Source organism: Musca vetustissima, unplaced genomic scaffold (genome assembly GCF_032173495.1).
Source record: "Musca vetustissima isolate MV318-11 ecotype Yass unplaced genomic scaffold, APGP_CSIRO_Mvet_v1 utg10524, whole genome shotgun sequence".
Classification (NCBI taxonomy): domain Eukaryota; kingdom Metazoa; phylum Arthropoda; class Insecta; order Diptera; family Muscidae; genus Musca; species Musca vetustissima.
The window spans coordinates 132,840-148,890 of NW_026880443.1; the positions used below are offsets into that span (position 1 = coordinate 132,840).

General features: G+C 35.6%; 1 protein-coding gene across 1 annotated transcript in view; it reads right to left on the reverse strand.

The window, feature by feature from the left end:
- The window catches only part of LOC133326060 (sodium/hydrogen exchanger 9B2-like), a 130,414-nt gene extending 129,211 nt beyond the window's left edge, over nucleotides 1-1,203 (reverse strand). Inside the window, exon 1 of the mRNA XM_061534736.1 lies at nucleotides 1,050-1,203. Coding sequence (XP_061390720.1) covers nucleotides 1,050-1,203 — 154 coding nt within the window. The remainder of the gene's footprint in view (nucleotides 1-1,049) is intronic.
- Nucleotides 1,204-16,051: the final 14,848 nt, after the last annotated feature.

The window sequence follows — 16,051 nt, forward strand, 5'->3', positions numbered from 1 at the left end:
CATATCATTACGAACACGAATTACTCCAATATTCTCGGGGTTACATTCGATAGAATTATTAAATCGTCCCCGCAAACCGCAGCTATCTGCGATAAGTTGACAAGTAGGAACAATGCCCCCACGTCGCTTGCCGACAGCATTTGGGGTCAGGTCAGGAAACCTTGTTGGCCTCTTATAAAAGCGATGTGCAAGCGTGCAAATGCAACAAGGCGCCGGTGGACCATCTACATGAGGAGACGAAGATTTTTCCCTTGCACCAGCATAGCAGCATATGCTATAGTTGCAGTACCTAATTGGGTTCTTCAAAGAGTATCATCCTAACCATCATATTCTGGATAGAACTTCTCCACTCAGGCATGTCAGGAAGGATCTACATGATCCCGAGAGAGGTCTAACGTTTTAAACATGAACCTCTATATCAAAATGACTAGCTCTGAATAGCACTGATGGAGTTGACACCGTGCTGAATAAATAAAGAGTGAATACCGCCCACAAGCCTCCCCTCTTAAGTCTGGTAAAAATATTATATTGTACAACGTTTGTTTCAATTTAGATACACCTTCCGAATTATGTTATACATTCATTTTTTAACATCTCGTGGGGGACTTATAAGAAATAATTGAACGATATTCCCTATCTTCAAACACGATTTAAATTTGTAAATTCAAACCAATGAACGGAGCAGTATAATACATAATAAACATATTTTCAAATGTAGGACCAATATTTCGAGTCGTTATAAACTCAAACAAAGCTATAATACCCCGACAATATAGTTGTGTAGGGTACACAAATGGATCAAATCGGTTACTCCCTTTGAGATTCATTGTATTCTGCAGTAAGTCGACTCCGGGAATACTTGAACGCAACTTAATTTTGAAGATATAAACATTTCGCGGCTCCAATTTAAATCATTTTATTTACGCCCTAAAAACAAGTACTTAATAATTTTCCGCATTTTCCATTTTTTCCCCGCTAAATTTTTACAGGCTTATCACAACACATACATACATATTCTACTTTAAGTCAAAAAATCTTTGCAAACTTACCTTCATCACGTGCCAATGTTGTTGGTTGTTGACGTTGTTGCACTTGCCATTGGTGTTGGCGTTGCACTTGACCGCCAAGCAAGTGTTGTTGTTCTTCATTTGACTCCAGCTCTTCATCGCCAGTTCTGTTACCAACTACCGGTTTCCCATCCATCTCTTGTGGTTATACGAATAGACGTGGCGTACGCCTCAGCTCAGGGTATACTTTAATTTGTTACGAGTGTAATTTGATTTGGTTGTTGAGTTTTTGAGTGCCCGGGTCGACACAATGACGTTGTTGTTTCTCAAGTCTACTGTAGGACAGGAGGTGGTTTTCTGTTTGAACTTCTTGAATGTTTGTTAGACCTGTTTTTGCCGTACGTTAATCCTTTCGTCCCTAATACCAGTGTCGTGTCAATGCAGAAAGAGATTTCCTATTGAGGTTGTTGGTTCTTTGGTGGCCTTTGTATTCTGGAAATGAAAAAAAAGGAGTTAATAGGAGCTAATATTAGCTTTAATCTTGTGATCGTGTAACAAAAGAAAACTGTTCTTTCTTGGTTATTTGCAGTTGGATATTGTTGTTGGTGAAACCTGTGAAACTTGTTGCTTTTGTGTTTGTAATGTATAGCTGGAATCAATATCAAATGTTTGGTAAAGGATTTTTGTTTTAGAGTTTATTGTTGTAGTTTCTTAAGGAGTTGAGGAGGATTGATCTGACTATGGAGACTATTATGGTGTAGAATGTTTGTCATACCCCTTGTGAAATTTAAATCGTGAATAAATAATTTTAAATGTATTATTTGGAATTTAGGGTTCTGCAATGAAAAATAACGAATTTGTGAAAATATGTATTTATTTTTCATGATATATAAAATTCACTATATTTTGAATAGCGCTTATAAAATTTTGTTTTTGCAAAATAGTATAAAAAACAACTATTTATTGGTGGGTAATGTATGACATTGTTCGTCGATTTTTGCGATTAAGGTGAGTGAGAAGGCATCTGTTGCTGAAACGCAGATTGGCATCTCTAATGTTATTCGGCCTCGTGAGCTCTGCTCAGAGTATGAATTTTCATTTACACTTAGATAGGATGAACGGGATGTTGACAACGGTCGTTATTACCAACTGGGGTGTTATAAGGGCGGACCTGAGTTTCATCAGGCATTTGGTGATTATCATGGTATGGAAAGCTTGTTGTTTACTCAATATACGCCTGTGTGGTACAGAACCTGTGCGAATGTAATGCTTTGGAGAACCTCTTGTCGTTTCAGCAGTCTGCCGGTGTGTCGAGCCGTCTCTACACGTTGAATGTGATATCTATAACAATAGAATTTGTAGTTATTTTTAGACTCTATCGACCATGCAAAATTTTTAGGTGCAATATTTATACTATAGTTCACCTCTGGAATTTCTATAAATATTTGAGTTGTATATTGTCTAATAAGATGGAATATCTATTTTATAGGATGGAATATCTATTTGCAAGGGACGACCTTTTTACTACTCTATTGTTGTCTTCGTATTTTTAATAATAATTATGTATTTAATGAGTATTCCCGACCATGTTGTAGGGTGTCAAGTGATGTGACAATTTGAATTTCACAATAATTATACGTATATTTAAATCGCTAATGACCATTCACAACAAAATTTGTCATTGACATCGAACACTGTTATGTAATCTCGATCATCAATCAAAAAGAATTCCAATTGGAACGTGTAGATACTCAATATTATCTGTGACGTTTACAGAGAAGATACTCGTCAAGCACAAGTCAGCAACAAGTGTGTGCTTGTATGTATGCATTTTAATCGGTAAAGGTGATCAAAACAAAATAGGAAAAACACAGGTTTTGATCTGAATACTAGAGTTGCCGTTGTATTTTTTTTATTCTGATTGGTAGCCATAGGTTTTGTACCAATGTTGGTATCCCAACGCAATAACTCAAAAATTTGATATTTGGAGAATTCTGTCTCCATAAGGAATTTTTCATCCACAAAGAAAAAGTTCGTTTTTTTATCACTGTGTTATTGGTATTTTAATGATTTTGGTTAAATTTACCAAAATTATCTGTCATTTAACATTAAAGGTTCTAAATTTGGTAAACATTATGACTATTATTTAGGAATAGCCTTAATATACATTTTTTCAATACTTTGATGATTTTGGTAACGATTTGCAATCCACATGATATATGCCCCCATATGTAATGGTAAATGTTTCTTTATAAAAAATTCCCATTTTAGACGATTCGATTGAATTACAAAATGTTCGCCTGGCTGGTACGGAAATAACTATCAAAGGGATTAACTGATTTCTCTAAACATTGCCAATATTGTCTGGTATTTTTACCAAAACTAAATCAATTCCGAAGATGGAGCCCATTGGACCAAACATTTTATCAAAACTTTAAGACTGGCAAATTTATCAAAACTTTACGGATAAATCATGCGAAGATTAGGCTTATCGATTCACCCCTTCTAATACCTCCCCCTTAAAGTATGAACATTTTAAAATCTCATATGGCACGAACGGAATACCCAATCTAAATTTTTTAATCCATTACCAAGTGAACAGAATGTCCGACTTGATCTAAACTTTGCACATCGTGTATTTTTGCCAAACCTTAATAAACCAAACATTAAAAAATTAAAATTTCATTTTAAGCTGGGGAGTATCTGATTTGATCTGCTAAGCGTATAAAGTACATGAGTCCGAAATGAAGTCTATATATAGATGGAGTCAATTTAGATTAACTTGGCCATTCTATACGGAACGCTTTCGTCGCAATTAGACAACCATTGAGAGTTTGGTGTATCATTTACATTAAATCGGTCGAAAATATTAATGGGAGTTATATTGAAATCTTAATCGATTTAGACAAAACATTAAAATTTCAACATTGGGATCTTGTTGAGCAATTTAAACTCGGAATATATAGGAACTACATATATATCTGAAGCTATTTTCAATAGGGGATTTCATTTCCTTTATTTCAATATTTTCACATTATTTCAAGGCTATCAAGCCCATTAATGAACAGAATTACAATATACATCGCACACAATTAACATTACCATAAAGTATAAAACTACTGTACAAATTCACTACGAATCGGATATGCCAAGTTATGGCCACTTCGTTGAGAAAATCTATAATTAAAAAACGGGGCGAAACCTTTATGTGGGATTATATCGAAACTTCTACGTATATAGATATTTCTTTGCAAGAATTTATGTTTACCACTTATATGCCGGAATGCCAAATAACAGCCACTACAATGGGAAAATACCCCTAAAACCTTCAAAATGATGACAATGGGTCTCTAACCTTTTATGTACGCTATGTCCAAACATGGGCATATAGTAATCTTTTTCTGTATATATGTATGTCAGCCTACAATAACGTTTCATGATAAATGAATGTAATATATGTGGGAAAATGCTGCTAAAACTTTCAAAATACCGAAAATGGTAATGGTAACGTTATATGGGAGTTATACCAAAACGTAAACCTATATTGAAAAAATTTAGTAGAAAGATTTGACACCTCATAAGAACCTGAAAAATCAAAACGTGCCCTAAAGTTTGATGGTACCCCAAACAACTACCACGAGTCTAACTTTCTGCGAATCAATATTCCGAGACTCAACAATATTTTCCAATATTTGCACTCTCTTGAATACTTAACACAAAGTTCTTGGCATATTTGACCTCCTAAATATTGACAGATCATTATCAAAACATCCATTGTGAATAGTAGACAAATTAGTAACCGCGACAAAAATGAAATGATTTTTCGATTCATTTTATCCCCTATATATCATCTGATCAATACCGAAAATAAAAAATAAAAATGTATGTAAAATTCCATAGAGACCAGCGCTATATAATCGCCCTTCTAGTGTGATAATGGGTTACTAAATAATATCATAATACGTAGACACCTGTAAATATTTGAGTATAACTCCCACATCCGAGTATATATAACAATATAATTAGTATCAATTTAAAGTTCAACCACTCCTCTTAGATATACTGTAAACCTCTTCGGTTATGCATATAGAACAATAATTTTGTAATTTTTCACATAAAATTATAATATGAACCAACCTTTACCAAAACAACAGTGGGCTTCTTTGTCCAGAACCTGTCATACATGCAAAATGTTTTGGCTCTTAACTCTAGTTTAGTAAAAACGATCAGATTTTTCTGAATTTTTTTCCAGAGGTAGGTATTTTTACCCTAATTATGGGAATGTTTTTTTTTCTTGGGGGACGTACCCGGTTATTTGACCCGGAAGTTCGGGTATGGGTACCCGGTTATACCCGGTTCTACCGTTTTGGAGATACAGCCAAAAAACTGGATTTTGGACCCCTATTTTTCTGAAAAACTCCCTAAAAGTCGAACTTGGGTCCATTATAGTCCCTCTCCAAAGCCGACTCAATTTGACCTTTCCAAAATGGTGCGATATGAGGCTATATCTGCTGTGGATCAAAAGATATGGGCCGTAGAACCCTACAAAAACAAGAAAATTCTGTCGCGTAGTCGGTGTTGGTATCTGTCCATAGGAGAAAGTCTTAAATCCCCGGCCGAAGGCCGGCAACCCAGAAAAATATTCTATATAAAAGGAGATTCTGTCGCGTATGCGGTGTTGGTACCTGTCCATAGGAGAAAGTCTTAAATCCCCGGCCGAAGGCCGGCTACCCAGAAAGCTATTCCCATTTAAAAAAGGTATATATGTATTCAAATTAAAAGCATATTTATTAAAAATAAAAATATATTCTCAAATTTCTAATTCTATTTTAGTCTCTCTGGACTCCACCAAAAATGTTTTCCTCTCTTCCTCAGCTTTTGGATTTGTGGGATCATACAACCTCCCCGCATATTTTAAGAACTGTATGAACCTGTCCTTTTTGCACATGTTGCAAAAAGGACAGGCCGAAGGCCGGCTACCCAGAAAACTATTCCCATTTAAAAAAGGTATATAGGGTAGACGCACCTAATTCCGGCATGTACCAATAGTCGGCATCTGTTTTATATATCTTCAAATAACTAAAAAATCATATAACTAAATATGAAAAATACCTTGAATAATCTTCAATAACACTCCAACCTATCTCTGGATAAAATTTAATTGAGCTAAGTACATTTATTCAGTCAAAATTTGGCATTTAGTCAATGAGGTTTGTCAAAACTAGCGAAAATTCATGTTTCTTAAGAAAAAATTAGTAGGCATGTCGATTTCAAAAGACTGTAACTATATTAAAATTATATATTTTTCACAAGAATCTTCTTCGTAATTGTAAAGAACATAGAGGAGAATACATTAGAATTTAAAATCATTAAAAAATATTTGTGATTATGATATTTTTATCGATGCCGCCCTTAGGAACAAATTTTTTGAAGGTTTTCCTATAGTCGACATATGGGTGAATAAAAAGCACCTTTCCGATCATTTTGGCTCAAAATTGGAAAACATGTTAAATAAGTGCTCTAAATAACGATTAATTTATAAAAAAATCAGTTTTGAGTAGTTTTACATAATGGAAAACTTTGTTTAATCTTTAATTTTTTTATCCTATGAAATGTCTTATTTAGCCATGCCGAAAATAGGATAACAGATTCCCAAAGTCGGCACCATATTTTATAATTGTAATATTTTAATAAATAATATTATTTTATATAACTTTTTCAATACCATACCGATATAAACGTCCTGTAGTAATAATTTATTATTGCAAATAGCAGAAAAATCGAATAAATATATAATTTTTGTTTAACTAAAATGCGACATGCCGACTATTGGAACATAACATGCCGACCATTGGGAAAAAGTGCCGACTATTGGCACAAAGGCACTATTTTACATAATTATTAATTTAATCTACTTTAATACAAATTAATTAAACAAATTTGTATTCCATTAGAAACAGATGAACCTAAGTACAACATCGTGGAAAAGATGCACTTGGAATGGTGAAACGTTAAAAATTCTTAAAGTGCCGACTATTGGTGCACTTACCCTATGTATTAAAATTAAAAGCATATTTATTAAAAATAAAAATATATTCTCAAATTTCTAATTCTATTTCAGTCTCTCTGGACTCCACCAAAAATTTTTTCCCCTCTTCCTCAGCTTTTGGATTTGTGGGATCATACAACCTCCCCGCATATTTTAGGATCTGTATGAACCTGTCCTTTTTGCACATGTTGCACCATCTTATAAAAATAAACTTCTGGAGATAGCCGTTAAATAATAAAAATAAAATAAAATACTCAGGTAAGGGCGCCTTCAAATGACGCCACAGACTTTCTATAGTATTTGTGTGTTGACCCGTTACAGGGTTCGACATTTAGGGAGTTTTTCAAAAAAATAGGGGTCCAAAATCCAGTTTTTTGGCTGGATCTCCAAAACGGTTAGACATAACCCTATCATATCACCATTGGAAAGGTATTTTTATAACCTTTAAAATGATACCCATTTTGTATTAACCGGATCCGTAGAACCGGGTATAACCGGGTACCCGTACCCGAACTTCCGGGTCAAATAACCGAGTACGTCCCCCAAGAAAAAAAAAAAAAAACATTCTCATAATTTTGGTCAAAATACCTACCTCTGGAAAAAATTTCAAAAAAATCGGGTCGTTTTTACTAAACTATAGCTGTTCCCACTACTCTACTCTACCATTTTTTAACAAAATCTAATTAATTAATTTTAATCATTTCATTTTAATCATTTTCATTAAACAATTTTTGATCGGTTTCCATCAAACCCGTAATTAATGCAACTAAAATCGGTATTGGCAACCCTGATCACTGTAAGCAATGATGAAAGCAAAAAACAATGACGTAGTCAATGTCGGCACAACAACCACTTGTATCTAACACGTTTTTTGTTTTTGTATTGTTTGTATTTGTTGCTTACCTCAGTTAACAGCTGTTTTTGGTGGCTAACAAACAAATCATCTGTAATTTAGTTACTAAATGCATGGGCAAACAAAACATCGCCACTGATAACACCTTTAATTCATTCACTATTAACTTTGTTAAATAAAAACACTCTTTTTATTTTATTTGTTTGCTAAATTAATTTACAACCCACTCGGCGTTATTGTCACACAAAACCATAAAACACTTTAAGGTGAATGAATTAAAGAACTCCGCACAAACACTTTTCTTAAATAAATAAACAAAAAAACGACCACAAAGAATTATTTCTTTAGCATTTCACTTGAATAACATTTCACTGATTTTATTTATCCGCTTTTTAATTAAAACCGAACGATCGCCGCGTGCTTTTCTCAACGCTTTAATTGGAAACTAATTGTTAGCGAAATTAATAGAGAACTATTCTGTGTGTGTTGTTTTATTTTTCGGTGGCCGTCTTCTTTCTGCTACTTTATCGTCTCTTTTATTGTAGTTCTTCAGTTTGTTTTGTTTTTGTTTCAACTTATGAATTGAGCACAATGTGGATTTTGTTATGAGTGGCAATTCGGTTAATGTTTTCATTCATAGACAGTCACTCAATTTTGTTTAATGAATTAGCGAAGGTTTTGTATACGTTGTAAAACTCAATTTCGTTGCATATGTTAGGGCTGTGTGTATTTCAGTGTTCCGTTTATGGTTGGCAACGCAGCCCCATGATAAAAATAATGTTTATGTTTAGAATTGTAGCACATTTTAGGGGTGTACATCAAATTTGAAATCAACAAGTGTTGCCACTTTCCATTTTGTCGTATCACGTTTGGAAAAAACCGACCAAGTGATTCTATGTCGGACCGTTCGACTTTCTATTGAAATCACGATAATTATGATAGAACATTAAACTTCTAAATACTTCACCTTATGTTGGAGGGTATAACAAAACCAGTTAGCGAAGCATTATAGTCGGACGGCACCGACCATACGATACCCTACACAACTACCACGGAACATATATTCCGAATATCCCCCATATTCAGTACAGCCCTTCTAATTGCTTATCCAGATGCCCTTCACTGAGGGTTGTCTTGTGATTTTCGGCTTGTGAACGACTCGAAAAAACACAAAAAATTATGTTTTCGGTATATAATTGGTATAAATTTAAAGGCCATCCACTCATCTTGGATATACCATCAACATATCGGGTCTATGACCTTCAGAGGTAAATATATACGCCATAGAATACGAATTTTGTAATTTTTTACACAAAAGTCAGGGTCTATTTGATCCGCTAAATAATGACCGATCTTTATCAAAACAGGCATGCTTATTCTTTGGCCCGACCCTCTTCTCAATGTAAAACTTCGCATTCGGGCCATAATTGTAGTCTCTGGAGCTACCACAAAAAGGACAAAAATTAATTTCATCACCTGAATATTACTCGACCTTTGCCAAAAATAGTAGGGGTCTTCATTGGCCAGAACACATCATTCATGTTTGTATCGTATTTACAAGTTATAATGGACAGACGGGCGGGCACAAATGTCTAGATCGACTCAGCTAGTCGAGATATGACGATCGGTGGCTCTTGGGGCTGCACAAGGTTATAATACCCTGACAAAACAGTTGTGTAGGGTATAATTAAGATGCAGACCTTAATGACCCTGTATCGGTAGATGTCGTTGATTTACCAATAAACATTGCCTCGTCCCTATCCATCAATCGTGGGCGTTTGGGTGTCTATGCATATATAGTCGATGTTGGAACTACAAACACAAAGCCAATAGGTAAAAGCAAAGGGAATAAGCAAAAATCTGTTCAAGGGTCCTCTCCCATTCTCGATTTTAAATTTTCAAGATTTTCATTGGGCTCGTAAATGAATACCAATGCATGTTATGGTTTATAGAGAAGAAAAATAATTAGCAAAATTCGGTTGTTGTTTTTGTTCTGTTATTTTTGACGGGCATGATAACTCTTCCAGTGAGGAGTTATCATGCCAGTCAAATCGGAATCTGGAAATTCCAAGAGTATTAGAAAGAGTATGAATTAGGATTATTGACTTCGCTTAAAAATCAACAACATGGCGGACCTTTGAAAAAATGTTTTTGGAAATTTGCATATTTTTCACCACAAACTAAGTTAAAAGATAAGGAATTTCTTCACCGATTGGTTTTATCCTAGCTCATACGAGAGCTCCCAGGGAAACGTGTCAAAACTTGATTGCATTATTAGTTTTTGAGTTATCGTATCCGACATCCATAAAAACACTGCTTCGAGAAAAATGAGTTTACAGTTTGAGAATCACTGTTGCCGTCACTTGATGTTGACAAAATAAATCGGCTATTCTAGAATTAGTGTAGATTCGAATTAAACCAAAACATATTTTGACACCGAGAATGGGGCGGATCCCCTTAAGAGGGCAGCAAAGCTAAATCGATCACAAAGCTGGAAATTCTATCATGAGCATCCGGACAATGCTGTAGAGGAAGATGACAGCAGACGGAGGTACTAATTCAGGTATCACCACAGAAACGAACTCTTCAATGCAGCTCCACAAAGGGGTAAAATTGTAACTACAAGTTTCCTCCGTTTGCTGGAATATGATCGCGGGTATAGGGTTCGTTACAGAAACTTTATATTGAAGTTACCGAGAGTGAAAAAATGTAGTTTGATTTTCAAATTCAGAGTATTTCACTTTATTAAAACTTAAACAGATATACAAAGTTCATATACACAAATTGCGGAGATTGAAGTCTGAAACATCTGTCTTTGTTCTGCTACTGCTCCTGATGATCCTTAAGGTGGCGAAATTGCTGGTTGGGATGATCAAGCTCACACTGCATTCTATATAGGCCTCGACGGCTCTTCACGTATAAAACACTTTTCTATAAAGGCCCGGTTAAAATTACTTTGTAAAAAACGGCATCCAAACCAAACGAAGTTTCGAGAAGAAAAAATACTTCGAAAATGTTTTTTACAGATGTGCCATTTTCAGTGTGACGTTTTTATACCCTTCACCACACTATGGTACAGGGTATTATGTCTTTGTGCATACGGTCCGTCCATCCGTCTGTCTGTCTTTCTGTCTGTCCATGTTAAATTGTAAACAAAGTACAGGTCGCATTTATAATCTGAATTGGATGAAATTTGGTATAGGTCACCTATTTCGCCCAAGGACGAACTCTATTGAAATTGGGGAAAAAATCGGTTCAGATTTAGATATAGCTCCCATATATATTTCGATTTGCACGAAATTTGGCACAGTGTACTGAATTAGGTCCAGAACGATGTGTGTTAAGTTTCCTGAAAATCGGTTCTGATTTAGATATCGCTACCATATATATTTTCGTCCGATTTAAGGTAAATGGTGGACCAAGGCCCTATATATCTTTCGATTTGCATGAAATTTGGCATAGCTTAATGAATTAGCTCTAAAATTATGTGTGTTAAGTTTCCTGAAAATCGGTCCAGATTTAGATATAGCTCCCATATATATATTTTCGTCCGATATAATGTAAATTGTGTATCAAAGTCCCCATATATCTTTCGATTTGCACGAAATTAGGTATAGTGTACTGAATTAGGTCTAGAATGATGTGTGTTAAGTTTCGTGAAAATCGGTTCAGGTTTAGATAAAGGTCCTATATAATTTTTCTTCCGATTTTATAGAAATTGTACACCAAAGACCCAAAGTTTTTCCGATTGCCACACAATTTTCTACAATGAACTGTAGTTAATATAAGTTAATCTCTGGCAAGTCTCATTGAAATCGGTTCAGATTTTGATATAGCATCTACATGTATATTTACGTCGTATAAATGCTTCACTCTATATATCTTAAGCCGATTGCACAAAATTTTGCACGACGTACTTAAGTTAATATAACATAGCGTGTGTAAAGTTTTTAAATCGGTTCAGATTTGGATAGAGCTCCTATATATATTTCTCCCGATTTTAAGTACATGATACACTAAGAACTCAAAATGTAGCCCATGTTAATTGTCCTTCAACATTTTGACGTCTGTTAGGATTCATCTGTTAAATATAGCCAAAGTGGTGAAGCGTATCAAACAGTCGGCCTCGTCCGACTTTATTACTTTCCTTACAGTTTTTTCTGTTAATTGGTGTGACACCCAAACATTGCGCTTCTTTTTGAACCCAGCTTTGTGTAAATGGTTTTAAACAGAGTTATGGTCGATTTTTATCTGATGAGCGATGTTACGACTGCTAACATTTTTTTAGTTTCACACATAAACAACTTACTAGTAGACAAAGTCGGAAGGAAAGTACACGGCAACAAAAAACATGACAGTTAGCAGCGACAGATTGAATCATCTCGATATATCCAAGGCAACTGACATTCTCCCGATTAGGCAACGAGAATTGATCATGTTGTGATAGACGGAAGGAATTCATCCTCTGTTTTAGGCTATCGTTCGATCCGAGGAGCGAATATTGATTGTCGACATTTTTAGAAAATTCTGAAAGCACAATACGTGGTGGAGGTTCTAACAACGTTTTTAGTTCTAGTTGTTTTTCAGGCAAAAATCTAGATCTTGAGAATCTATTATATTGAAATTTTTAAATCTATTTTGATTAATTTTTCTCCCATAAAAAATAGTTTTGTTATACTATATCATAGGTGACAATTTTTCCTCTACTTCTTAAATGAAAAATAGTTATTAAATCCCTTTTCAATAAAATAACATTTAAAAGTTCGTCGTCTGTTCCGTGTCGCCCCCTATCAATTGTTTTGTGATTGATTTAGTGTTGTTCATCATATTTTCAGACATCGTCAATCCGCTCACCGCCACCACTACACAACAACACCGACAATGTCTTCTTACCACAGCAATAACAATTAAAAGCCACAAATAAATATGTACATACATACAAATATACCCACATATGACGATATGTACGTACATATATTCATCAATTGTTATTGTTGTTGTTGCAAGAGTATACGAGCATGGCGATGATGTTGTTTGTTGCCAATGCTTGAAACCAATATATTTTTTTAATAAATTGAAAATTGTTTCAACACCATCAATAATAGTTGGACAACAACAACTGCAACAAGCGAAAGAGGTGGATAAAAATGCCGAGTTGTCGAAAAAAAGAAAATTTAAAAAATTCTGGATGTCGTCTGCCCAAAAGTATTGTTCATGTTGATCACTTGCTGTTGCATGTTTGTTGCACAATCAGCAACAGAAGCCGAGCCGATGCGGTAACAGCTGAATGCAATGCACCACAAAATGTTCCAATACGTCGCAAAAAAGGAAAAATGGAATCAGCATGCCTGTATATCCAAAGGACATAATGAAAGTGCAAACACCTACAAATCGATATACAGATGGAAATGCAGCCACATATACACATGCGTGTGACTGTGTATGTATCGCATCTGCTAAAGGACTATAAACAGAGAAGGCTGCATGAAAATTACCCCGAAACGTTGATTGAAAAATATGTCGAACAACAATGCAAACGATGAGGACGGCGACTATGACGACACAACATTTGTACGCACCTACCTAACTACCCACCCGACCTACAGTGGACCAAATTCGATTGTCTATTGAATTTTTATCGACGAATAGCCGCTAATGGCTGTTGGTGACATACTAGATTTCTATGCTGTGTTTTTTAGTCCATTAAACAATTTATGTAAATATTCATTGAAGCAAATAATTTTAGTGGTTGAACGGATTAAAGACTTATTTTACCGCCGTTCGAAAAAAATCGAGTGCATAAAACATATATTGTTGTAGTTAATGTATTTGCAACGACAATTACGTTGCTAATATTTTATATTGTAACTTAAAAAAAATAAAAACAACGACAACAAAAAAGTTTATTGATTTTCCTCATCCCAAGACACGGTGCTGCTGTGTCAGCATTGTTAACACAATGACATTTATCCATATGCAAATATACAGTATATGATTAAAATATTATTATAGTGGAGGATGTCAGAGATTTGTATACGAGGGCTGATATATATATTTCTGGCCTACGAGGATAGAAAAAGGCTAGTGTCGTTGGTACAAAGATTTTTCGAACCGGCTCGAACTTTTTATACTTTCACCGTGAGATGGATAACACGGACGTAGGGGATAACAGATACCAAGAAAAGCCCAGGCTAATCTTGGTCTCTCTTTCATATCAATGGTGGGCACTTACATCCCCGCGGTGTCACCTGTGTAAGCTACATTCAGCACCCGTTGAAATATGAGCTGATATGCTCAGCATAAGAACTGTAAAAATGGGTTGAGGGGTCGGGTTAGCCCACACCAGTCTTATTTGCGCCCATGCTCCGAACGAAGACAAAGATGAGAAGACCTTAGATCGGACGAAAATATATACGGGAGCTATATATAAATCTGACCCGGTTTTCTCGAAACTTAGCACACAACATTATGGACCTAATTCAGTACTCTGCGCCAAATTTCGTGCAAATCGAAAGATATATAGGGATTTTGGTGCGTGCACCATTTACATTAAATCGGACGAAACTATATATGGAAGCTATATCTAAATCTGAACCGATTTTCTCTAAACTTGGCACACATCATTCTGGAACTAATTCAGTACTCTATACCAAATTTCGTGAAAATCGAAAGATATATACGGACTTTGGCGCACCATTTACCTTCAATCAGACGAAACTATATATAGGAGCTATATCTAAATCTGAACCGATTTTCTCGAAAGTTGGCACACATCATTCTGGACCAAATTGTTTACGCTGTGCCAAATTTCGTGCAAATCGAAAGATATATAGGGACTTTGGTACACCATTTACCTTAAATCGGACGAAAATATATATGGGAGCTTTATCTAAATCTGGACCGATTTTCAGGAAACTTAACACACATCATTCTAGACCTAATTCATATCGCTATGCCAAATTTCGTGCAAATCAAAAGATATGTACAGCATTTACCTTGGGCCAATTAAGTGACCTGTGCCAAATTTCATTCAAATCGGGTCATAAATGCGACCTGTACTTTGTTAACAAAAGTACATGGACGGACGGACAGACTGACATGCATAAAACGACTCAGAAAGTGATTCTATGCATATTCCCAAAAGGAACCATGGGTCTATCTCGATTATTTTAGCCTGTTACAAACATATGCACGAAGACATAATACCCTGTACCACATAATACCCTGTACCACTGTTGTGAAGGGTATAAAAATGGTAATTAGCAGCACCATCAAATAACGAGAAATAATATTGATCATGTTGTGATAGATGGGAGACATTCGAGTATTCGGAGTATTTTAGACGTTCGATGAATCAGAGGAGGGAATATCAACTCGGACTATTACCTTGTAACACTCTTCTTAAAGTAGCAAAAAATACGAGATGTAACACAGCACGGAAACTCGACGTTTAAAAGCTGCAAACACAACAGGTAGCAGAAGCCTACTCCGCTCAACTTACCCACCTGCTTGACGAAAACACTCCTTGTCCCGATAATATAGAAGCACAATGTCAAAGAATTGCCCACTTCCTACAAACTGCAGTAAAAGCAACACATGAGTTCATCAGGAAACCCAGGAGAGAGGTGAAACGTATTTTCTCAAAAAAAAAAAAAAAGGATTAAGAAAAACGTAAGCGGGACCAAATTGAGATGTACAGGAGTCAGAATGAAGTCTGGAAAATTTACCAACGAATGCAGACAGCGTGATGAGGATCTGGAAGGAGCGTTTTGCAAAGCTTCTGGTATCAAAGAGTAACGGCGAAGTAGGTACCCCAGAACCGATAAGAGTTGACGGTATAGAGTTTATACCACCTGTCCAAGATGAGATCAGACTAGAAAACTATCGAAGACCGGTGGTCAGATGCTGATCCGGAGCATGCACAATTTGGCTAGAGGAATGCATGCCCAATGATTGGAACCTCAGCGTGTTGTTTACCGTTTTCATACCCTTCACCACACTCGGAGCCTTTCAGCAAACGATGATTGAGACACGGTGACAGTTTGTCGTGCGAACTTTTTAATATTTTGCTGGAAAATTTCATAGGTACTCTGGTACTCAGCACATGTTACGCCGATGACGTCGGCGTGTTGTTTACCGTTT